The sequence below is a fragment of the Akebia trifoliata genome, chromosome 5 (assembly GCF_017979445.1).
Source record: "Akebia trifoliata isolate Shusen 1 chromosome 5, ASM1797944v1, whole genome shotgun sequence".
Lineage (NCBI taxonomy): Eukaryota > Viridiplantae > Streptophyta > Magnoliopsida > Ranunculales > Lardizabalaceae > Akebia > Akebia trifoliata.
This window is the reverse complement of record NC_141379.1, coordinates 32252752-32278649: the sequence shown is the minus strand read 5'-3', so window position 1 is coordinate 32278649 and position 25898 is coordinate 32252752. Positions and strand designations below refer to the sequence as shown.

The window sequence follows — 25898 nt, the reverse complement described above, 5'->3', positions numbered from 1 at the left end:
GATTAGTACTAGTTTATTAGAGATCCATTTTCTTCTAAATCCACTCTTCTTTCATCTAAATCATTTGTTTGATGGAGTCTTAAACCTAGTTTGAGGATGATATTTTTCAAATTTAAAATAAATAAGGCGTGTTTGTAGTTAGAATCGGAGCCAATCGTCTGTGTTACTTTTTTGTTTTACTTGTTGTTTCCCAGACAGTTTTGGATTGTTACAAGATCACCAAGTCTAAAAAATACTAAATCCACATCATTTAAATTTAAGAGTTTAATGATTGTTCGTTTTCAAAACCTTTAAACGTGATTTTGAATTGTTAATATGATATTTCACAGCATGAAAAAAGATAATTTTGATGGGTCACGGTGTCAAAAAAAAAAAATTTCAAAGGACCAAAACTATCAAATTAATGGAGGATCGGAGAAATTCGACAGTTCTAAGCCGTTGAATCAGGGAACATTTAAATTTTCGACATCAAATTTTCCAATTTTAATGTAGTGTATACTCCGAAAACTAGAGGATTTGAGTGGTAATTGATTTTTAAATGACCCAATGATCATAATTGTGGGTAGTAGAAATTCTTTCTCCATTTGATCGTAATTGTGAGTTTAATATTTGTATTGACTCATCGAGTTAAATCGTCTCGATTCGAGTTTAAATCACTCGGTGGAATCATACTTTTAGGTTTTATTAAATGTTAAAGTGCTGTCGCCCCTCGCTTTTATTTTTGTCCTGTAGTAGTTCCAATTCCAACCGCTCCTATACGTAACACGTGAACCGTACGTCGTGATGCGGCGACGCGTCCGAATAGATCCCACACGTAAGATACATTCGTGTCAACCTGCATGAGAGCTTACTCACCAGATGTTAACATTCGTACCAACCTTCCACTCTATAAATTCAAGGCTTCTCTTCACTCTCATCTCCATCAACAAACCCTAATCCAAAGCTTTCTATCCAACAACAACAATGGCGTCCAAAACAAAGCTCTCTTTGTTGCTGATCTTCGTATGCATCTCTGTCTTGTGTGTAACCTCATTTTCTCGCTCTAACTTTAGAGCAAAATATGTAAACTCACAAGATCCACAACAAAAGTACCAACAATGCAAGCAAAGCTGTCAACAACAAGAGTTGAGTCAGAAAGAACAGAAACAATGCGTGCAAAGCTGTAAAGAGCAACAACAGTACGAACAATGCAGACAAGAATGCCAGCAGAAAGAGCAAGGAGAGGAGCAACAACAATGTCAAGAACAGTGTGAGAAACAAAGTGGAAATAACCCACATCATGAAGAAAGCGAGGAGCAACAACAAGAAGAAGAGAACAATCCTTTCTTCTTCGACGAAGATTGCTTTAGAGATCAATTCAAGACCAATGAAGGGTTTGCTAGGGTTTTGCAGAAGTTTTCAGAGAAATCAGATCTTCTTCGTTTGGTCGATGACTATCGCTTGGCTTACTTGGAAGCAAACCCTAACACTTTCATTCTCCCAAAACATAGTGATGCTGAAGCATTTATGTTGGTTCGCAAGGGTATGTTATTTGTTAGTTAATAATTCTATATATTATATTAAGTTGTAAAAGAAATCACAACCGTTGAAATGTTTGACTCTTGGGTTTGATGAGTGCAGGAAGTGGAACAATCAATTTAGTGTATCAGAATAAAAGGGAGTCGTATGTTATTGAACGCGGATACGTCATTAGGGTTCCTGCAGGAGCAGTGGTTTACTATAGCAATGATAATAAGGAGAAACTCAAAGTTGTAACCCTTTTCAAGCCCATCTCTGTGCAATCAGAAGTCGAGGTGATTAAATATTAAAGATTAATTTTCATTGTTGATTTTTCTACATTGCCACCCTCGTTTATTTATGTTATTATATGTACCTCCTTAGACTAAATTAATAATTGTTGTGTGTTAAAAGGACTTCTTTGGTACTGGTGGTAAAGATCCAAGGTCGTTCTATAGGAGTTTCAGTGAAGATATCATCCAGGCTTCCTTCAATGTATCTTCCATATATCTCTTTAACTTCTCTATATTGTGTTTAGTGTTGAAGTTATAATCTCGATGGCTTATTACATGTTTTTAATGTGAAATACTTCAGACAGAAATGAAGGATGCAGAGAGGTTGTTTAAAAAGCATAGTGAAGGAGAAGTTGTAAAGGCCAACGAAGAGCAGATCAAGGCCCTGAGAGACCAGGCTTCATCATCCTCTCATGGTCAAGGTCAAGGTCAAGGTGAGTCAAGGAAGCCATATAACCTCTTTAACAAAGAGCCCACATACTCCAACGAATATGGGCAATTATATGATGTTGATGGAAATGATTTCAAGCAACTCCAATATTCTGATATCTCTGTGTCCTACGCCAACATTAGCAAGGTATATAGTTTGCCTTAATTTCCTTTTAATTACTTCTTTATCTTTATATTTGTTTTGGACAGTTTTGAAAGCACCCCAATTAGTAGTAAGGACGTCAACATCATATACCAATTTTTTTTTGCCTTACATGGGTTAAAATTTTGATCATCTTCACCAAAAATCAGCCTATTCTAAAAAATTTAACCCATATAAGATAAAAACTTTGACTATGGTGTGGGACATCCTTAATAATAATTGGGGTGCCTATAATCCTAACCATTTGCTTTCTTAGACTTTGGTATATTAATTAATTAGTTGGTGATTTTGCATGATTTTTTTTTTTTTTTTTTTTTTTTAAGATAATGGGTTATGGTGTCAAAATTCATCCGAGACTGAGATGCATCATCCAAGTCATCTTAGTATCAGGTATGGACGAGACAGACGGACAAGTCGATTTTTTGGACGAGGTTTAAAACCCCACATTCATTTTTTTTTTTTTTCATTTTTTAACGAGTCATCTTAAATGTATCAGAAAGCTCACCCGAGACGACTCAGTATCTAGCATGGTCAAGATGAGATGCAAAAGCAAGTTTTAAAACCATTATGGGTATCTGATTATATGGATAAAATATAGCATATAATGATGAATGCACAAGGTTGAGTACATGGCTGACGTGGTAAGGGCACAGAATCGCACATCTTTATCTTTTCTAGTGTATCCCGATGAAAACGATCTATGATTTTGTGCCCTCCACGTTAGCCGCATACCCAACCGCGTACCAAGACCACTACCACTTGCATTCATCAAGACTATATAAAGAAATCAAAGTTAAAAACATACTCTTTTAACATTATTAATTACTAATGAAATTTTTAATCTATAAATGTAACAAATTAAACAGGGAGGGATGTTTGCACCAGTATACAATACAGATTCGACAAGGATTATATTTGTGGCGAAAGGGAAAGGACGTTATGAGTTGATATGCCCACACCTCGCAAGACAAAGTCATGAGAGCCAAAGCCATGAAGAACGAGGTGAAGAAGAACGTTATAAGAGGGTGAGTGCGAATCTAAGACGAGGAACAGCGAATGTGGTACTTGCTGGTCATCCCTTCTCTATTGTTGCTTCTGAGAAACAAAATTTGCATCTCGTTATATTTGGTATCAACGCCAAGAATAACCAGAGAGTCTTCCTTGCAGGTATAATTAATAAACAAAATCTCATCTTAATTAATTAATTAATTAACTTTTTTTAAAATTTAAAAAAAAAATTACTATTGCCACACCAACTTTTGTTAATGCCACACAAATTCTTATGTAAAATAAGAATTGTGATAATCTGACTTACCCACGTGACATACGCAATGGACACCCCTGACGTGAGATGTTCAGGGGTGTCGTATACCACATGGGTAAGTCAGATTATCACGACTGAGTAAAATAATTAATCACCAAAGAATTGCAGAATTGGTGTGGCGTTAGACAAAGTTGGTGTGGCAATATCAGTTTTCTAAATTAAAAATATACTAAATTAATTAATTAATTAATTAATTGTGGTGGGGTAATGGGGTGGTTTGATTTTTGGAAATTGTTTCTCTCCAGGGAAACAGAACTGGATGAAGAATTTAGATCGTGCGGCAAAACAACTGTCATTTAGCACCCCAGCTAAAGAGGTAGACCAGCTTTTGGAGAAGCAAGACTTGGCCCACTTCCTTCCTGGGCCTTCCCTACGCCAGCAAGGAGGACGCCAAGCCCGCCTTGCCTCTATTTTGGGCTTTAATGGTTTCTAATTAAACAAGTGAAATACTACGGTACGAGTAGTAGTTAGTAAGGACTAAGGAGTGATGTTGTAATGGAAGAGAGAGCGTTTTGTACTTAAATAAGGAATAAGAGCCTTAGCTTTTATCATGAAAAATAAATAAGAATATTCGGAAGAAAAATCAAGGCTTTCTAGTTAAGAGCATAGTATTAAATTTCGAAATTTAACTGAAGGTTTATATATATATATATATATATATATTTTGATGAAAATCTTTATTCATTAATGAATAGTGAATTTCGATGGAAATAATCAAATGATAAGTATAAAAAATGTAAGATTTTAATGAATAGTAAATTTTAATTAAATTATTCATATAAGTATATAAATACAATCATTGAAGGATCTAATTAGTTAGTTATATTAGTAACTTATACATATATGTATAAAAGATTTTTTTTTTTTAAATTATCATATATGATAAGTGTGAGAAAGTATATTTTATGAATTATAATAATGCGATTGTGATATCGTTCTTTTTATTTACAAGAAGCAAATAATTGTTTTAGGTGTTAGGACTCTTAGACTCATGCCAATGTCAATACATTACTAATAATCATTCTCATCAACGGTTCGAGTATTCCAAATCGAGCGGAAAAATGAGAGGAAGAGAGGCATATATATATATATGTGGTATAAATACATCCATATTGAATTGCGGATACATCAATGATAGAATCATCTCTGATTTGCCCAAATACAGGTACTTCGATAGAGAAAAGATAGACAAGAAATCAAATAGGAGACACACTTTTTTGATATAAGAATCCGTATCTAATGTCTAATGAATTCAACAGTTCCAACATAAATAAAAGAAAGGAGGAGGGCTCCGGTTTGGACGACCACTGAAAAAACAAACGTGGTAGTATAGTTACTACGTTCAATCAACATTCCGTAAACGACTCTCTAAAAGATGAGTTCAAGAATGTTTATAATTTGATGACCTGTGAGTATTTTTTCATGTATGTTTTATCATTTTTTACATTTTCAATGATAACTTCCAACACTTTTATAATTTCCTTAAAATTGTATTGATTTCCACATTCCCAAGATGATCGAAATAGATATCGAATCAAATTTTAGTACCTTAGTTAAGAGGTTAAATATGAGAACATTAACATTTCTCTAAGAATAGACTAAGGTGAAGGGATATGTCATCAGTTTGAATACACAATCGGGGGATATGTCAAATATTCACCAAAATTTTGACAATTATTATATACCAATATTAAAACCCTAAAGCATATTCTAACTTTTCTAAACAAAAAGGCTGATAATCTTAGCTTTTTAACAAATATATGTGGCACCATATGGGCCCACTACCTATAGTGCCAAAACAGGCCCACCATCAGTCCATAAAGAGATCCAATAAAAAAAAGAAATGCTAAATGTAATCAAAACTGGGCCATAAATATAAAACCCAAAGCAGCCAATATGGAAAAAAATAAAAAAAAAAATAAGCCGGACTATACACTCTTCTTTTAAAATCTTAGAGATGCTTCTTACTAGGGTAACTTCTAGAACCATTCCACCTCCCCATCTTCAATGTCATTATCTTCCTCTTCTTGTTCGCCCGATTTTTCTGTGAGACCCTTAGCTTTCTCTTTGCATTTCGCATTGGATTGACAACGGCCATGACCTTCTCTTCTTGCTTTCTCTTGTCTCTCTTCGCCTTGAGATTCTTCCTGATTTCAGTATACATCTTCACGAATTTCTCAGTACCCAATATTTTTTGAATGTGTGCACGCACCTCTTCTGCTAATTGCTTAACATCATCTGAAGAATAAGATAACATCAAAGAATGTCACATTTGACAAATATTCATATATATATTACAATAATAGGCATCTAATAAGACGAAAGCATGCTCATACAACTTTATGTGGAAAGCAAACTGACCTGCAACAATTTTCCCAGCAAATCCTTCACATACTTTATATAAGGGTAGAAGCATGTGAATCGCATAGTACTCACAACCCTCTTTACTGATTTTAGATGAAATCTCATCAAAGCAGTTGAAAACAATCTTCATCTGCATTCATGAGATGCAATATCATCAGACATTTAAAATGGGTAAAAAAAATATATATTTCTTACAAAGGCATAGAAATCAGTATTAGAGGAGATTAATTCTCTACCTGATTATCCTCCATTTGAAGAGCCACCTTTCCCATTCTCTTAAGCAAAGGTGAGACAAGCAACGATTGAAGATCCTCGACAATCTCTTGATCATTTTGACCATTTACACCACCAGTAAGATATGCTAAGATGCTTCTTCCTTTACTCGAACCAAGCAATTGAAAAGCCTTGACAAAATGGTCTTGTTCTTGCAATTCAAGCGAGGACCAGAATTCTCGTGGATCCATGCCTTCTCTTTGTCCCGCAAATGAATGCAAATTACATATTGTGAAGCTAAGATTCTTTGTGATGAGGTTGCGTGTTGCGTCATCAGTTAGTTGTACTCTAAGTTGGCAACAGAAGGAGACAGCTATTGCGAAAAGTTTACTAGGCTTCATGAGCAGCGAAGTCTCGGACTTCAACTTTTCACTATTTTCTTTCCTAGGCTTCGATATTTCTGCAAAATATGACTCCACAAGACGGCTAGATATAGTACGTAGCCACATGTGTGGATGCAACAGGAGCTCACATATTGCTTCCCAAATATCCTGGATTGAAAAAAAAAATGAGGATATAGGAACTCGTTATCTTAAATTTTCAGCAATGTTTCTGTGTAGTTCACCTTCTTTATCATACCTTCTCAGGTAAAGAAAAAGAATCATTTTCAAAACTAGGTTAGAAACTAATGTTCTAGCTACAGTACCATTTTTAATATTAAAACACCACAACAAAATAACATGGACACACAGAGATAAAACTTTGAACCAAAATTCCTTGCACGAGTGAGACCAATTGCAGACAATTTATAAGGGGTTGAAGCAATTGAGTCATACCTCATGATCTTTTTCAAGGTACAATTCTGGGAACTGAAGAAAAATCTTCTCCAACATAACAAGAGAGTAATAAGCCTCTTTCCAGAATGGAATCATAGCTTCATTAGAATAATCTGGTCGTTCATTTATAACATCAAGAGAAGACGTCAAAATGTTTTTGGCCACCAGCAACACATTATTGTTATGTTTCTGAAAGTCTTTCTTCAAAACTTCAACCAATAGCCCTAAGACCTGGAGAAACATATTTCAAAGGTGTCATACATAAAACACAACAAGAAAGATATTCAAACATATTCGACTTACCTGACCCATGAAAAAATATCACCACCTCACATCTCTTTGAATGATGATGCATATATTAAAACCAAACTTAATTCTACTAATTCAAAATATGGATTTATGCAAACATATTTTATGAAACCATCTTTGTGATTTTACCTGTGCTGCAGCACACCACAAGTTTTGTTTTTTGCCCATGTACCAAGACAGACTATATTCCAAAATGGGAAGAAGTGAATGTTGGCTAGTACGTCGAATCAAAAGCTTAATTGCTGCACCAACCATGGAACGAACTTTATTATCCTTATCATTAGCCAAACAAACCACCAAGTGGAGGAATAATGTCTGGGCCTGCTGATCCACAATGCTTTTCGGAAATTTGATTATAATGGCATGTAACATTTCAAGCACAGCTTCTCTTCCAGTTGAATGCTCATAGCTGCAATTTGTGAAAAATCGCTATAAGACTGATTGAAACTTGTCTAAAAAATACATTCTAGATTAGTGTCAGATCCTTACCTCAGATTTGCGAGCAAGAAATCCAGATGTTGTTGCAATCGCTCTCCAGAGAGTTGATAGCCAAGCAAGAATTGCAACAAAATTTTGCTACACTCCTTCCGAATATGTTCCATTTGACTTGTTACCATCAATTCTGCAACTCGAGTGACAAGATCATAGATCTCAAGGGCTACCACCTTTTTGACAACAAAGGCCTTTAGAAGTAAAAGGGCGATAAAGGAGGGATTCCTTTCAAGATCAACAAAAAAAGGAAACTGGATCAACATTTGTAGTTCATCTTTGACAAGTGTAATTTCAGTGCTTCGCAGGAGCACTGTGAGCAATTTTAGACAGGATTGCACAAGAGGACTGCTGTTATTTCCCGATTTTTGGGTAATATCCAATAGTAAAGTCTTGATCTTATCAGCCAAAGACTCGAGGGATGGCAAAGGCAGTCTTAACAAGGGAGCGAGGCATCTCAGAGATGCAGATAAGATATCTTCATACTTGGAACTCAGACAGTTTCCAAGAAGTTTGACAAAGGGGTCTAACATTGATAACAATTGCTCATCTTTCTTGTTCAACTTCATATTCTTCAGACGATTTTGAAGTATCCCAAGAGCAAAGACCGTAATAAGATGAGAACTTTGTGATTGATAGCTAATAACTTGGCTCAAAGAATTTCTCTTGACAGTCGCTCCATTACTGAATTTTTTGTTTGGCTTAGCAATTATGGAGTCCTTATTTTGCAGGGTTTCTTCAGCGATCCCATCTTCAATGAGGCCATAAACAAAGATAAGTAGGTCAGTTTGATCAACAGACGGGTTGCACTCAATACCTGTAGCTATGTGGGTCAACATTTTATTGAGTTTGGCTTTTATCTTTGGTGTGAGATGCTTCTGCAGATGTGTTTTTACGGGCGAAAGCAGCTTCAAAGCATGGGTTTTAAACGTAATACTCTGGGCAATCAGCTTCAGTGTTTCAAAAGATTTACTCTTCCTCGTTTCTTTCATTTTTGAAGCAATCTTCTCAACGTCTTTTTCCTCAGAGACATCTCCAAGAATATCATTCTCAGCAACTGAAAGGAGCTCTTCCAAACAGTAATCCAGCTTACCTGTGGTGGCAGGACTGGGAAGAGCCTTTGACAATATGAAATTAAGAGTATATCCCAATACATGCAGTTCATATCCTCGCTTCAAGGTGGCTCGCAAGACTTTTAGTATGAACTGCAAGTACTCCAAGCCAAGCACCTTGGAACATGCGGCCAAAGCAGATCTGGCTTCGTCACGTATACTTTCCATACGATTTTTTAGGAAGTTAGAAATGCGATGAATGATGCTTGGAAGTTGTGATTCCAAGGTGTCCATTGGTAGTAACTTCAGCAATTTCAGTGCAGCAAGATTGATGGTAACATTGACCTTCTCAGAGTCTGCATCCAGCAACTTTTGTATCTTTGGAAGTACTGATTTTTTAAGGCAGGTTTGTATCTCGATGGAGTAAGCGGAATTAGTGCATCTACGCAATGTGGTCGAGGTACTCATTCCAATAGCATCAGAATTTGAAACCTCGCAAATAGTATCATGTGGCTCTTGGTTCATAGAAACTCCTATAAAATGAAATTGGTCCAGAACAGAGCAAATTAACCGCAATAGAACCTTTTGTTTGTCCCGTTTCAAGGTCATCACACGAAAGCATCTCATTAAAAATGCATAGTATGACTCCCACTGCATGTGACCAGTAATAGTAGCAAGGGACTCCACGCACGCATCTCTAATATGTTCTCCCTTTCCCTCTTGTACATCCAACATCATCTTGAAGAAGAGCGGGACAAATACTTTCTTTGTGAGGAACTGCAGGTTATAGCGAGACTTCAGTAAATTGTACAGAATACTCACAACAAAAAGTTAAGAAGTCCTAAGGAAAAGAAAATTGAACCTCTGAGAAGTTCCCAGCACCAATGACACTCCTGAAACGTGCTAATGCCCTTGCTCTCCTATGTTTCTGTAACAAAGAAAAAAATTGAACTGTGAAAAAGAAAAAGGGAAAAAAAATTACATTTCAAAGGAGGCACGCACAAGAAACCCACCTGCAAGTGAAGAATATTGTTGAAGAAGTCTACTTCTGCATCTTCACTGCAAAGACCCCTCAAAGAATTTAAGGCTGGTATTTTAGGTAGCGTCCACACCATTTCTCGTAGCAAAGAAATCCATTCCTGTAATTTATAACCCATCGATAATTAGCCAAGAAAATATAGTAGGTGCTTCAGAGAATTAAATTGCTAAGTCTCAAGATAGATACCCTCTGAATGGAAATTTCCTTTTTCATTGCTTCTCCCATATGCTTCAGAAATAATTTCTTAATAATGCCTTGAATGCATGATTTTGTCCACCAAGGACCAACCTCCAACGTAATCCCGGCTTCAGAGTCCAAAATTAGGGCAGAGAATTGAAGAAATGAGACAAATAAACTATATGCACTTTGCCTTAAAATCAGCTCTTCAGATGACATATTATAGACAGATTGTGACAAGATGACCAAGGCATGATCTTCTCTGACTATAGAAAAGAATTCTTTGTCAAATTTTGCATAAGCATCAACAATAGTGTCATAATCAAGTTCATCGATTTCTGAGACACAGATTGCATTCAATTCACGGACAAGTTTTGCCTGCATTCAATCATGAAACATGAAGATCGTAACAATGTATCAGTTAAAATATCAAAGATGTTTGTCAGGAGCACATTAAGAAAAAGGAGAACACCTAAAGGGACGAATGTTACCAGTGAGGCTACAGAGGGATCGTTTACAGTAAGAGTGTCCAAAAGGTTACAAACAGACAATCGCACATCAAGTCCAGCACTAATAAGAAGTGGGCCTAGTGCATTTAGAATTTTTCCAGTAATTTCACTACCCAATTCTGGTAAGATCCCTTGAATGACATGCAAAACTTCCAAACACTCATCTGCAATGAACAACTAAAATGAGTTAGACAGATTCATGAAAATAATTCCACGGGAACTATAAGTGATATTTGCTGAAATGTTCTCACCAGAGTTCTGAGTTTTCTTTCCTAACAACGGAAGTACAATATCAAGGAACTGTCTTGCAGCCAGATGGTCACTTATATGCTTTGATAATAGTTTAAAAATTCTAAGCTCCATCTTTCCAGGCCTTACGTGTGATTTCCTATTATAGCAATTAAGGTTAGTCAAAAGAGGATAACGTGAAAGATGCTCCAACACATTCATCACCAAATTAACAACCATACACATGAAAAATAAAGTAGCCACATTAACAATATAATCAAGTTTCACCACCCAATAACAAGAGAGTCTATCTTGGCAAACTAAACTGAAATTCAGAGATCAGTCCTATTAACAGTATCATACTAAGATCTTTCACGAGACTGGTGAACTTCCAGCATCCAAACATATACACCGGCAGAAAAATACAGATAGCAAGTTGCAACCGAAAGCAAAAAAAAAAAAAAACTCTTTATGAAGCTAAGTACAAAAATATATAAATGAAAGCTATTAAATGAAGCAAATAAGGCTGCAGCCCTTAAGATTAATTAGGAAACATCATGCATCCTTGGAAAAAACAAGGAATCACATTTGAATGAATAGATACAAAAATCCATAACAAATTTTGAAAGAGAAACAAATCTCAGAAAACTAGAAAAGCAAACACATGGCCAAATTAGATAATCATCACATAAGTCATATACTTGTATGCAAATAGCATAAGACATTGAAAGAAAGCGTACCTCTGGGTCACATTGTCGCAATGATAGAAACTGTGCAAACTGTTGATGAGTGCCCCAAGGTTAGACAATACAACTCTTTTTATTCCAAGGTCGTCATGATTATCCAAATCATTATCAAGATTCAAGAGGTTCTCAATGAAGCTAAGAACAGAAACTGTAATAGCATTGGATACTTTCTTTACAGTCAGAATTGAAAATATAGTAGGGACAAGACTTTCCTCCCTATTCAACAGTGAGACAAGTTTCTGGCTTCTACTCATCACAAGAAAGCATGAGAACAACGAACTTGGTTTCTCACTACTAGAACCTTCCTGCTTGAATCCATCAATCAAAGGCTTCACAGATGTAAAGAATAAATCCCAGAACGCGCAGCCAAAATCATGATCCTCGTACTTATTGAGAACCAAAGAAATGATATTTAAGCATAAAGATCTCTGATCCTTGAACTGCTTTACAGCTGTACTTGTCTGCACCAAACCGCATCTTGTAAGAAAATTATTGTTCGCTTTTCTACCACTCAATACTAGTAGAGAAAAAAGAACATGTTCCAAAAGAATAATAAATGTTCTACGCCATAAACTATGTTTTCTTGAGCAATTATGCCCTTCTATATACTCTTCTTCTTTTTTTGGATAAATAAACTTTTAATGATAAGGAGGACAAGATGTCCTTGAAACTCAAGACAGTACAGAAGGGTTGGACAACTGCAATATAAAAGGGTTGGACAAGTAAAGCAGCAACCAATAAGTTCTAAAACACCAGCATTAATGATGTATACAAGCACGAGACATTCAGAATAATCAAACCTTACCATTGGATTTGCACCAATCGCCTCGTGTATGGTCAGGTCTCCACTAGACAGATTATCAAGTTGAGAAGTTCCATTGGACCTGGTGCTCTCAAGGCTCAGAGTGCAGCTTGCCAATATTCGGACAACAAATCCCATTAATAGATTGAGAAAAGGTCTAACATGAAATTCATCAAAAGATTTGAAAATATCTTCAATTACATGCAAGAACCCGTATCTCTTCTTCCATGAAATCTCAGTCATATGATCAACGGTGAAAATTTTTGCAACACCGGATGCTTGAAATCCTTCCGTCGAATCTTCAAATGAGTTCCAACACTTATTGAAATCCTCACTACCATTCGATACAGGTTGTAAAGGCTTTATTAATAATGAGAAAAAGAGAGGAAGCTCATTGACATCAAGTTGAGCCAAAAAACAAAGTATTGCCCTTCGATGTTGTACACTCGCATGCTGACAAAGAAAAATAAATGACATTGAAATTTAAAAGTCCAATGACCTAAAAGAAATAGAGCAAGTTCAACAAACAAAACTTACTTTCCGTGAAGCAAGTGTCTTCAATTTTCTGACTTTTGGTATTAACAATCGGACAACTATGGGAATTAGCTGCTCTCTGTGTTGCTCTTGAATATGATGAGATTCCTTGGACAACGTCCACGTCGCAAGCTCTTCTCTTAATTTCTTTGAAGTGATCAAATTTTTCAGTTGCTGGCCATATGGGAGCAAGAAATCATCTTTCCAATTCAATAGGCAATCGAGAACCTTAAGCTGTATGTCGGCATCATTTTCATCAAGAAGCCTGGCAAAACCATCAGATGGAATTTACCAATTAATTCTAGAAGCACGAGTCAGCTGATTTTTCCAGGAGTCGTGCTGGAGTGACCTCAAGCTGGAACCTCATATTGCACTTCTTGACATGAAAATGGATAGGAATCAACTTTCACATAAGAAGTGTGATATGAGCTTCCAGCCTGAGGTCACTTCAGCATTATTCTTTTTCCAGCTTTAAACTGAAAATAATGAACGTCATGGAGAAGCTTTACAAGAATCATTATAGCAGTAATACCAAAATAACACCAACCTAATTGTTAGAACCTCATGTAAAATTTGGCTTCGATATAAAGACTTGGGATTTCGCATCAGTTTCAACAAGTTTAACCACTCCTTAAGAACCACTCTCCATTTTTTGCCATTACAAGAATGTGAATTAAATGATCCCACACTGCATTCTCGAGATTAAAGGAAGATCAACAAACGAGAGTGAGATCTCAAGAAATTAAATAAGATTCATGCACGATAAAAAAGAAAGGAACAATCCAAGCCATAGAACCAGTAACTTGTACCTTACAAAATCGTCATTAGCGTAGCCCAAAAAATTTAAGAACAAACGTATAAGTTGCCGATTCCGAGACTCTGAAATGGTTAGAACTTTTTGTAGACATTGCAGCAGCAAAGACAATGCAATTGTGGATGGTGTGCAATCAGAGTCGGGACTTACAAATGCATTGAAGCACTCAACCAAATCTGAAACCAAATTCATGGGAAAAGTTGGAACCTTCTATTGTATAAATCAAATGATTGGATAGCTACTAACTATAAATCAAATTATGTATTTTCTTCCCTTACAAAATAAGATGCCAATAAGGGTCCTCTTGAAAGCAGGCATGGAATTGGAATTGGAATTGAATATTGAATTCTAGAACATAAATTACTTAATCAAATAAATATTCTAGAACTTTGACTTGAGAAAATTCTAATTCCTGAAATTGGAAATTTTCATGTCTGGCTATATGTGAAATTTGAAGGAAATTCCTAATGAATTTTGATTTGGTTGTTTGGATACTAAACATAGCTGACTCCCACCTTATTTTCAGGTTCTGACATAGACATCAAAGGAAAAGAACGTGAGAAACAATTAGGGTGGTAAAGAGGCCACGAAGTAAAAAAAGTATGTACAACTCTAGCTGTGTGTCAATCATATAATTACTTCTCTATATGAACAAATAAGATGAAGAAACCCATAACTATAAAAACAAAAAATAAAAAAATTACTGTTTCCCAACTTGAAAATCTCCCGAGACCAGCATTCAACAATACACTGAAATCCATAAAACAAAGGAAAAAAGCATGCTACGAAACTAGATATACTAGGAGATGAGTTGACATGATACCACTTGAAATGCTTGAGGATTCAGCTTCCACTCTCTCAAGTTGCTTGCCAGAGGTGAGAAATTCCGATTGAAAATGTTCAAAATATTGAACAAATCTGTCCCACACAAGGTCAACATATTTGTCAATAAGAATTGCAAGGCACTCTAATGCAGGCTCCCATATGTCGCTAAACCGCCTATGAAAGATGCCAATGATCCCATTCAACAGAAGGGGCACATAAACTTCAGAGATCCTTGAAGCAGAAAGGCCCATCTTTATTCTAGAGATTAACAAATTAACTGTCCTGCTTGTAGAAACTGACAGTGGAGTCACCTCAATTGAAAGGAGCAGCTGAATAACCTGGTTTCAGAGATGCTCAGCCCAAAGAACTATCAACAGCAAGAAACAAACAAACAAAAAAAGCAGAGATTTAAAATGCATACATTATTGCAATCGGTATCCATTTTGGAGGGCTGACAAGCTTCTGTCTTTTCACTGGGTTGATCACTTGCAGACAAAAGTTGATCTAGAGGTTCATAGTGGCACAATATCCTCAGCGTTGAAACACGAATCATTTTATCAGGAAGGTGCAAATTGTCAGCAAAGACATGTATTGCCTTGATAGCTTTCTCTGCCTCCAGCTCTGGATGAAATGTTTTATTTCTAGTATCTGCTTCGCATGTAGACCTATCATTTGCATCATGGTAAGATGGTACGAGTCATTAATTTGAAAACTCGTCTCAAGACAATGTCTCAAACAAGAGAAAATTAGAGACTGATTCGATCAAGATAGCCAAGACATTCAATATTTCAGGGTCAATAGAGTCTTAACCAAGATGTCTCAATGGGAAAATTTAGAAATGGTACAAAACTTTGAACCATGCAGTCAGCATGAATCAATATTTGCCACTTTATACATAAAACAAATAATAGATGTGTGAATAAAATAAGAAATGCATTGTCTAAAATATATCAGCTTTTGTGGTATCAACCTACCCGTGCACAGAATCCAAAAATTCAGCCACAGCAAACAAAACTTGTGAAGATGATTTGTACTTTTGTGCAAGATCCAAGAATCTTTTTGTCATAGCGAGTCCAGACTTTTCATCTGAATGTAATTTAGTATAGGAATCAAGTGTTGCACCAACTAGACTTTGCCATATGCCTTTATGAACACCTGCAACTTTCTCTGAAAGAATGTGATATAAGTTACCAGCCATAATGCGAAGAAAGTCTGGTCTACAGGAAGGGGTAGAACCTACAATCTAATGGACCTCACACAGGAGATCTTGAGCAAAGTCAACTCAATCAGAAAATCCAATTTAATCAATCTCATTCATTGAACAGTCAAAATATTTGGTAAAATCCAGAAGATACTTTTTAAGAAAAAGCCACTCTGACAGACATTATTATCATCCACATTTAGATTTTTTGTGCAAAAGACCTCCTAACCTGGGAACCATCCGATAGATGGGTCCCACCAACAAGCATGTATAAAATGGTATAGATTATGTTCAACTATGTTGCAAAGCCCGGATAAATGCTTGCACACTTTTCCAAGTAGCTCTCAATTTCAAATATTTTGTCCCCTGTTTACACAGTACTGAGTCTCATGTTTTTCACATAATAAACTGAAATATTTCCATTCCCATGGGGACCAAAACAAAATATTACTTTTACAAAAGAATAAATCTACATACATATATATAAATATATATTATACATATATTAATTTATTCAAATTTGATATAATAACTAAGAGAGATTCTATTGGCACGACAACTTTTACTAATAACACACCAATCCTTTTCAAAAATTAAACAGTTGTCTACATATACATTGGTGCGTTATAAGTAAGAGTCGGTGTGTTAATAGAAGCTCTTATAAACAATGCATGAAAAATAAAATGTAGCATTAGATACAAAGTGTAGTGAGGAATCCATTACGGCATTATCTGTAAAGATTAATATTAATAAATGATTAATATTAATAAATCTCCCTGGCTTAATTACATGTATATCAAATTTTCATAAATTTAAAAACTTAAATAATTATTTTAGCTAAAGAGACAAGATTTAAAATAATAATAATAATGAAGTAAAAAACATTTTACGTAATACATCCATGTAGTCACAACTCACAACCACGTCATGTCATAGACAGCTGATTTCTTGCTTTTATACTGGTTTTCTTGCTTTTATGTACAATATCTAACTCTAGATACATGTCCACCTGCATTTGCATGTTATTGATCTTTGATTTTCTTATGTCGAATGGTCGTTACAAAAACACAGGTCAATCTATCTGACAGATAGACACAAGGTTCCTTTGTCTATATTATATAGTTTCTCAACTCACACTCTACACCAGGTACTTCTGATTTCCTCCAAAGCATATTTTGTGATAAACCATAATAGAATAATCAGAAAAGAGAAAAGATATATATCTTACCAGCTTCAATGATCGGAAGCAGATCAAGTGCATCTACTAAATCCATAATTGAAGATGGATTTGCCTGGACATCCAAAACATGAGGGTAACAGCAGATAACCCCCCAAAGTACAGCCAACTTGGATTCACTGAAGCACATACTTGATGGATCGTCATATGCAATATCATTTATTGCTGCAGCAATAGATTCCTGAAAGAAACTACGTATCTTTGAAACCTTCTCTTCAGACATTCCATCAAGGCAGTAAGAAGATGGCATTTTCCCTTGCAGTTTCTCATAGAAAGTCAGCATCAAATAAATGACTTCCTCGGATGATGGTGAAGTGTCAAGCAAATAATTTAACGCACTGAAATCCAATTAAAAAAGAAACATTAAAATAAAATAAAAACAGACAAGGGACAACACAAAGCTATCAGTAACAGGGATGTAAATGGTACCTTAACATATGGCTTCGAAAGGCATATGTTACACAAGGATCCTTTAGAAGAAGCTCTTTAATAAAAGTCAGCAAACTGAAAATCCCAGCCATTGAAATAAAAAATGTCAGGAAAAAAACTACCGAAATTGAATATGTAATGATGCCGAGAGAGTTCTTCAAAAGCCTTACCTCGTGTTTCTCAGCTCAAATATAGTAGCCTCAAATACAGGACCCCATTGCGAAGAAATGCTTTCAATGGCCAATGCATCACCAGAACAGAGGAGAACATCAATAAGGCAGAGCATTAACTGTAAAACTTTGTCAACAAGTTCATAAGTATGATCATCTGGCTTCATGCTACCAGGTGTGATGAATTTCTGAATGAGTGACCTCGCCAGGCCAAGCATTGGTTGGTAATCTGTTCAAATAAATAAATAAATAATCAATACAAGAACCAATGGAGAAAGGAGAACGAATAAAATGATCAGTTTGGATGAAGAAGAAATATACTGATCCTAGGATAACACTGAAAAAACGGAGTCAAACTAGTAAAAGAAGGTTTAAAAAAATAAAGCGATCAGCTATTGGCACCCCAACTTTTACTTATGATACCTCAATTTCTTAAATTATTCCTCACCCCCCAATTAAAGATTAAAACAAACTCTTTAAACATTAACAAGGTTTGGCTCAAACTATAATCTCAACGTTACAAAACATTATAACAATCATTCAAACAATTTCGGTAGTTGTTTACAATTATGATCAGGCTCATTTAAAGGAGTACGATAAAATGAAGTTTGGATGAAGAAGAAATATACAAATCCTAGGATAACATTGAAAAAATGGAATCAAGTAGTGAAAGAAGGTTTATAGCTCACCAGAAAGTTTGCTCCCATTACTGAACTGAATGGTAGAAATAAGAATAGACAAGAGATGATTCAAGTGTAACAAGCTCCCATTATCTAAACAGCCAAATATTTCACCGAATAAGCTATCCCACATCAAATTCAACTCCTTGGGCTCGCGTTCCTTGCATAATATTTGAAAGGTTACGGTTACAACTTCAACAACGGTGTCTGAACCTGCAAAAGAGCTAAGCACTCAGAGCCATAATAGAAAAAGAGGTTACTGATACAACAGAATTCGTGGATTGCAAGAGTCAATTGACCATGTGATACTTGGAGATCAACCATTTTTTTTCTCGAAAAATAGGCTCTAGGTTTCTAAGAATTCACCCATGCTAGACTTGTAAAAACAATGTCATGTGTTATTTACATACTAGATGAGGTTAAAAATATGTATATCAATAAAGCCCCGTCACAAAAACCTGGTTCTGCTGAACGAGTAATGTTCATAAAATTCTCCTCAAAGCAACGTCTTTAATTAGTCCAAATATGTCATATCCATTCTCATTACCACAATCCACGTCCTTTCTGGTATCCTCCCTTTCTTTTAGATCCTTAAACTTGCACGTTCATTCTAACAGAGCTATTATCAGTCTCCATTGCACATGACCAAACCATTTCAATTGTTTTGCCTAAATTTATCAATTAATTGGTGTTACTCCTACATTTTATAGGTTTAAAATCTTTCCAGACATGGAAAGTGGGTTCATAAATTAAATGAAATCTTAATAATCAATATGAACATATCCATTTTCAGAAATAGACCTGACAACTAATTGAAGCCTTAAAGAAGAATGAGAGCTTGCCTTTAGTGAATCTATCACCAATGCCCAAAATGGAATTGTCCATCAATAACCGCAGCACTTGCTCAGCTCTTGAGTGAAACCTTGATGAAGTTCCTCTCATAACATGCCATAGCAAAGCACTGGCCCCATATTTTCTCACGTCTGACGGTTTCTTTGCAACTTCAAATATGGTCTTCTTAACACCTGTAACATTTTAACGTTCCAACAAATCCCAAATAGCAGCTCAAAAACATAGGGAAATAGTAAAATATAACAGACTCATTATGTGTCATATACCACGGTTTTAAGACTAAGACTTGGGATTCAGATCATCCAGCTGTTGGCATGGATAATCCAGGCCCGAGACAATGTAAGCAAAGGCATTGGGTCACACGAGTGTTATATCCTGGCCCAGATGAGATCACTTGAGAATTGAAACCATGGCATACATGCACAAGAGATAGAACTAAGTACTGAATGAGCAGTGAAAAGAGGCCAAGAGAACTGGTTGAACACATTTTTTTCAGTGTGTTAGGTTCCCAAAGCATTTAGTACCAAGTTCTCACATCCAAGGTTTAAAATCACATGTTGAGTTAATGTCTAGGTCAAGAGAAAATCTGCAACATCTCGACAGAGATGCAACGAAACATTCAATATTTCATTCACAGCCGAAACATTTTGAGACGGTACAAAAATTTAAACCGTGCTCACATCAGCATAAACAATTGGAAATTATGATCAACTTGGTTGGCTGTGCAGAGGAAGCACTTGGTTCGTAGGTGTGTGTGGTCCTTTGGAAGAACAACCCCCTTCCAGTCCTTCAACCTTCCTTTGAGTACTCGAAAAGTACAAAACAATCATATTTTCCTAGAGAAGTATGGCATTCCAACAGAGATCTTCAATGGAACCAAGTTTTTATGAAGTGTATAGTGAACCATCTACCTTGAACACATTTCAATGATCTACACATGTAGACTTTAATTGGTGTGAAGTGGCATCCTTCCAGGGAAAAAGTGTTGATTGTAAATTGGGGAGCTAAATGGGTGTCCTTGGGTCTCATGGATGTCAAAGATTAACGAAACTAAGGTTCTAGCACTTTCAAGATGATGATTTTTTTTTATATTTTTTTTTTGCCAAGCCTGATAAATCAGTGATACACTGATACTGAATATAAAAATAACCAGTGCAGTAATACCTTTTATAAGTTGCTCAACATGTGCATTCCTTAGCAAAAATGAAATAGACTCGGCCATGAATTCCTGGACATAGTCCTTCGGGTAATATCTTAAACGAACTGTAATCCTGAGAGAGAGAGAGAGAGAGAGAGAGGTTAGAAATATTAGTGGATAACTAGTCTATAACAAATTCAAAACATTATTTTATATGCATGTATGTATATACAGGAGCATTTACATGTGTACGTTCACATGTAGATAAAATATATGCTGATTCTTTGTGGTAATCTCAGAGAACTAAAACTCACACCAGAGTATTGAAGCCAACATTCACCATCACATCAATCATTGGCCCCCATCAATTTGAATCAATTACAATATATTATGGGTGCCTCCTTTGGGGCCGAATGAAATTAAATTTTGATGGGCGTATGAAAATAACGCTGGTGAAGCAGGACGAGGTCGAGGACCTGTATAAAAGTCCCAACACTGTTCGAGGACTTTGAACTACACTAAAGCAGCTTATTCTTCTCCTACAAAGACTCACCTTAAAACCTCCTAAAGAGCCAGAAATAACCAGAAAAAAAAAGGGCCATGAAGAGACAATTATATATATATATATATATATATATATATATATATAAAGGAGGATGATAAGGCCCCCTTACAAGAGAGAGAGAGAGAGAGAGAGAGAGAAAATCCTCAAAGAACACTCTTTCAAGGATTTTTTTTTTTAAAGGCCATGGAGAGACTTATCCCTGGTTTAAAACCTTGGCCTCAAGGAACTCCCAAGTCAGTTGAAAAAACAGTAATGTCTCCACCAAGATTATATGAGACAAATCCCCAATATCCCATTCTGGCAGCCAATGAGACCAAGATGTCTTGTTGAGATATCCCAGACTGAAACTAGACTTTGAACCATCCTATCTACAACAGAGAAGGGTCCTAGAAGGGGAAAATAATTATATCCCAATAACAACTTTCTACCATTTAACTAAATCCAAGCGGAGAAATTGTTATTGTGGAAAAAATACTTATTATATGCAACCACATGCACATCTACAACAATACAATACAATACAATATTTGTTTCAGAGATGCTAGACGTAGTTCGGTAAGTAAATTGACATATCCTTACTTTAGAACATGAACAATGTCTCGTATAAGATACTTCTGCAGGTACATCATAATAGACGACCATGACGTAAATATCTGTAAATCAGGTAACCAGATCACAATCAGCATCGATTTCTAGCCGAGTACTTGTATTAAGCAGCTAAAAATAATAATACAAATATAGAACATTGACATTGCTCAAACCTGTTCGATGACTTCAGGTTCCCTGTCAGCACCTTTTTTAAGGAGACCGACTAATGAATTAATAATCCTCTGTAGATAGCTGCAAGAGATATATGTCACGAGTATTGGATCTAAAAAAGATATAGAATCGGGATGAACATTTATACAAGTACAAGAATACAGGGAGAATAAACAAACTGCAAGAGTGATATTTGTCAAAGTATATAGTAGCTAGTCTATATAATAAAACACAACTGTGGATCCCACTCTCTTTGTCTTGAGATTTATACCCCATAAATAATGTATCTCGATGACAGGATTTACCTTCTCTCTTCTTCCTCTTTCCAAAATACCTCTAACTTTTTTTTCAATAGACTAATGATAAAACGATGCGCTAACACATAGGCAGTATGCACGTGCCTGGCATGGCAAGGGCACATAACCATAGATCTTTTTCCTTGTGTATCCCGAAGAAAAAGATCTACAGTTCTATGCCTTTGCCACGTCAGCCGCGTACAGACCACGTACGCTTTAGCTCATACTTTTTTTTTTTTTTTTGATAAGTTTTAGCTCGTACTTTTATCACAACTCTTTTCAATATTACCCTACAACTTTATTGTCTTTCCTCTTCATAATACCTCTCCAACTTCATTGTTTTTTCCTTTGTACCCCTTAACCCCAAATATTTTTTTAATAATCCCCCTCCAACTTTATTATTTTTCCTCTTTTACCCCCTAAACCCCAGAGAGGATGTCTATGCCTACCCCAGAGAGGATGTCGGTGCCATAGGCACAAGCAAACTCTAGTTATACATAAACTTCACATGCCCAAGAAAAGAAACAAATAACACTTTTCAAGAGCAGGGTTAGGGATGAATAAATGACGATGTATCAGATGCAGGCCTCTGATTTACCTAATGTTAGATAGAATACAGAGGAAGAAAAGGAACTTACGGCAAAAAATCTTCTAAGAGATCTCTGGAAAGAGCTGCAATCAACCTGTAGAAACAAAAACTTAATTTCAGTTGAAAACATGAGCTATTGAAAACCTTCTTGATTATTAGTTGGGAAATAGATTAATTAGGTTGAGAACTTCATGGGGAGGTGGAAATGGGTTTGTAGATTGTCGTGACTCGTGAGTATGGACCGGGTTTCTAGTTTGGTGGTCCTTGTATATTATTGTTGGTCACCTCAACCAATCTGAATATAAATAGCATTTACCTATCAAAAAAAAAAGATTAAACACTAATCAAGTTTGGCAGGGGTGTGTTTCACTCCGTTGATAGATGGTCATGGCCATGATGACAAAGTCGGGGCTCGGGAATAATTTGTCAAGGGAAAACTTCGGAAAAAGTCAGCAAAAGTTGATAAAGTCGGGAAAAAGTCGGAAAAGTAAAAAATATAAAAAATGCATTTCAATATTAAATAATAAAATAACGCTTAAAAATACTAAGAATATGAATAATAAGTGATCTTTTCAAAAAATTAAAATCACAGATTTTTTTTCACTATTCATGGGTAGGTTGGTTAATAAGTATACAATTACAAACTGGGGACCAACAAAGAGGGTATTGTGTCCCAAGTATGACAACAATTTGAACTGTTTTAATTCAAATTTTAAATAATAGAAGTGCCAAGTTTGTTGCCTGTGTGATTCCCAACATCAGTAGTCCATGCAAATTCAAGAATCCATAAAACCATAATATAAGGACAGTTAGAACCAAAGTTTAAAATGTTGTTTCAGACGAATTTTATGGTCAAGGAAAAAAATGATAGCATATCAGCCAATAATTCAATATTTCTGGGTCGATGTTTCGACCGATACCTATATAAATTGGGCCTATGCATTCCGATAATTTGAACCATGAAAAAAAACTATAACTTTGATAAACCCATCATCATAAACATCAAAAAAAAAAAAAAAAAACATGGACAACATACCTAAGTATCGGTTCGAGCGACAATTTTGCTTTCATGTCCAATCTAGATAGAAGCTTAGACATAATTGTTTCCTTGTGCAGCAAAACTTGTGGTAATGTTTGTACCCACGGCATCATTTCTTGGTAGAAAGAAATAAAATCCTCTGAAGTATTTAATTCCTATATTATAACACATAAAAACAAAACCTTTAACAAATTGACCTAACCAAATTTTCATTGAAAAAATAAAAAAACAATTTAATGTGTTTATCTAACTCGTACCCGCCATTCTACGAGACAATCTCGAAGAAAAGAAGAGTCATTGGACGGCTCAGCTTTAATCTGGTCTAGACTTCGAAAGACATCGATATCGATTTCTTCTATTCTCTGAGAGAAATTCTTGAACTGGAACAATAAATCATAAAAATAACACATCAGCAAATATAATAAAACCCTGAGATGAACAAAACAGAAAGTTAGGGTTTTAGAACTTACAGCAAAGCGTTTAATGCGGGGAGCTTTGTTAAGAGGCTTGAGTGCCTTAGACTTGGAAGGCTTCACCATTGAAGAACGACTTCGAACTTCAAAGATGAAACTTCAAGGGAAATTCTGCAGAGATGGTGAGAGAGATCGTTGGAGTGGAAAGTCCACTTCTGCTTGTTTTTGGCTTTGCGAGTATAAGAGAGACAGAGAGACTCTTCTGCTGGTTTTTTGGTTTTGCCGCGTTTTGGCGTATTATAATAGAGAGAGAAATAGAGAACGAAGCGAACTAGAGTTTAGTTTAGGTCAGGCTGGGGCTGGGGCTGGGGCTGGGATATTTCGGTAATTTCCCCACCCCCTAAAGAAAGAGTGCTACTGCAGACACTCCAACTTTTACTTGTTACACCCTAATTAGAAAAAATAAATAAGAGAAAATTACTTAAAGGACCTGACGGAGGGATTTCTTTCTAATTAGTCCCTGAGTTTTGGGGGTTGCTTGATAGTCTATTTAGTAAAACTTTCTTTTCTTAATAGTCCCCCAACCTCATCTAGGTTAAAATGTTTTTGAAATGTTTAAACTACAATTTTTTCATCTTCTTCTTCACATACTTAGATTTTTTCAATCGTGATTCCAATCATTTTCAATAATTTTTAATTGTGAATGACGAATGAAAATGATGTACTTTTAATTTTGAATATTTAAATGTATTTTTTTTTATCTATTTCAACAATTTAAACAAAAAATAAAGAATGAAGTCTATATTCAAAAATAAAATAAAAATACAATGTCGAGCTCATCGCTTTTTATTGTCAAGTTCATCGGTTTTTATTTATTGTCAAGCTCACCACTTTTTTATTGCCGAACTCACCAATTTTATTTATTGTTAAGTTTGACAATTTTTAAATAAAAATATTAAACTCAACAATAAAAATGTCGAGCGCAAAAATAAAAAATGTGGTGATCTTGACGTTGGTAAAATCCACTCATTTTTCGAACTAAAATACATGGAACGATCAACTGAAAACTTAACATAACACCTTGTGTAGATGATTTCAAATCAAAAGAACCACCCTTGGTCTATTTTCATCAAAAAATGAAGTAACAAAAAATAAAAACTAACTTTCTACATACATATTCAAAATGCTTAAAAATGATTTATTCATCCTTCTCAATTCCTTTCCATCAAAATGGAATCTCCAAAACTCAATTAGGATGCCAGAAATCCAAAATTTTGGACAAAAATTGCGAGTTTTGAATGATAAAGGCAATTTTAACATTTTAGCAATAAAAGATGTTGTGAAGTGGGGTTCAAAGACTGATTATAAATAAAAAATTTACTAAATGGACTATCAAAAGAATGCCTAAAACTTAGAGACTAATTAAAAAGAAAAAAAAAATCCATCGACCATGATCCTTTAAGTAATTTCCCCAAAAAATAATCAAATGGTTGAGAACAAGTAAATGTTGCACTGCCAACGAAAATTATTTCTCCTTTTCTAGTTTTGATTTGCATTTACTAGATTTAGGATTTGTAATGTTAAGGTAATAACTTAAACCAATTTTTCGTAAGGTTGGAATAGTGTGTCTTAGTCTCTAATTAGGAAGTGATAATTATTTAATAAAGTTGGGGTGTAGAAAGTAAAAGTTAGGAGTGCCAATAATAACTCTCTAAAAATGGTGATTTAGACATGACCCCACATTTTGGTCAATATTAGAGATACCCATGCACTCTGAAACTGATGACAGGCCCTTTGCCCTAGGTCTTGAATGAAAGAGTAACCAACAATGACCTAAACATTCTCGTTTTAACTATTAGAAGAAGAACTTAAGTACGTACGTGGTCT

The 25898-nt window shown here is 35.4% G+C and overlaps 2 protein-coding genes across 2 annotated transcripts; one reads left to right on the top strand and one right to left on the bottom strand.

Moving 5' to 3' along the window:
* The first annotated feature begins 915 nt into the window (after window positions 1–915).
* Window positions 916–4307, top strand: PAP85 (cupin family protein). Its single transcript, XM_086443872.1, has 6 exons — window positions 916–1522; window positions 1621–1793; window positions 1912–1992; window positions 2092–2367; window positions 3249–3549; window positions 3952–4307. The coding sequence occupies exons 1-6, from the start codon at window positions 964–966 to the stop codon at window positions 4137–4139; spliced, it is 1578 nt and encodes a 525-aa protein (XP_086299998.1). The 5' UTR covers window positions 916–963; the 3' UTR covers window positions 4140–4307.
* Window positions 4308–5036: 729 nt separating this feature from the next.
* Window positions 5037–24300, bottom strand: LOC147402262 (ARM repeat superfamily protein). The gene is made up of 31 exons (XM_086443870.1): window positions 24069–24300; window positions 23856–23978; window positions 23596–23753; window positions 22609–22653; window positions 21677–21755; window positions 21495–21568; window positions 20377–20483; window positions 19203–19385; window positions 18370–18573; window positions 17681–17909; window positions 17511–17585; window positions 17073–17419; window positions 15618–15810; window positions 15065–15308; window positions 14642–14981; window positions 13814–13994; window positions 13552–13692; window positions 13008–13269; window positions 12474–12923; window positions 11663–12129; window positions 10946–11082; window positions 10677–10858; window positions 10195–10563; window positions 9983–10108; window positions 9832–9897; window positions 7918–9746; window positions 7558–7837; window positions 7120–7350; window positions 6307–6834; window positions 6068–6200; window positions 5037–5944 (listed from the first exon to the last, which is right to left on the bottom strand). Exons 1-31 carry the CDS (start codon window positions 24135–24137, stop codon window positions 5658–5660), a joined length of 8139 nt encoding a protein of 2712 aa, XP_086299996.1. The 5' UTR covers window positions 24138–24300; the 3' UTR covers window positions 5037–5657.
* Window positions 24301–25898: the final 1598 nt, after the last annotated feature.

Coding starts and splice junctions, on each gene's coding strand:
- PAP85 (XM_086443872.1), top strand. CDS start 964: ATGGCGTCCAAAACAAAGCTCTCTTTGTTGCTGATCTTCGTATGCATC. Junction 1,794..1,911: donor CTGTGCAATCAGAAGTCGAG/GTGATTAAATAT, acceptor GTGTGTTAAAAG/GACTTCTTTGGTACTGGTGG. Junction 2,368..3,248: donor CCTACGCCAACATTAGCAAG/GTATATAGTTTG, acceptor CAAATTAAACAG/GGAGGGATGTTTGCACCAGT.
- LOC147402262 (XM_086443870.1), bottom strand. CDS start 24,137: ATGGTGAAGCCTTCCAAGTCTAAGGCACTCAAGCCTCTTAACAAAGCT. Junction 13,693..13,813: donor GCTAATGACGATTTTGTAAG/GTACAAGTTACT, acceptor TCGAGAATGCAG/TGTGGGATCATTTAATTCAC. Junction 12,924..13,007: donor AGACACTTGCTTCACGGAAA/GTAAGTTTTGTT, acceptor TTTCTTTGTCAG/CATGCGAGTGTACAACATCG.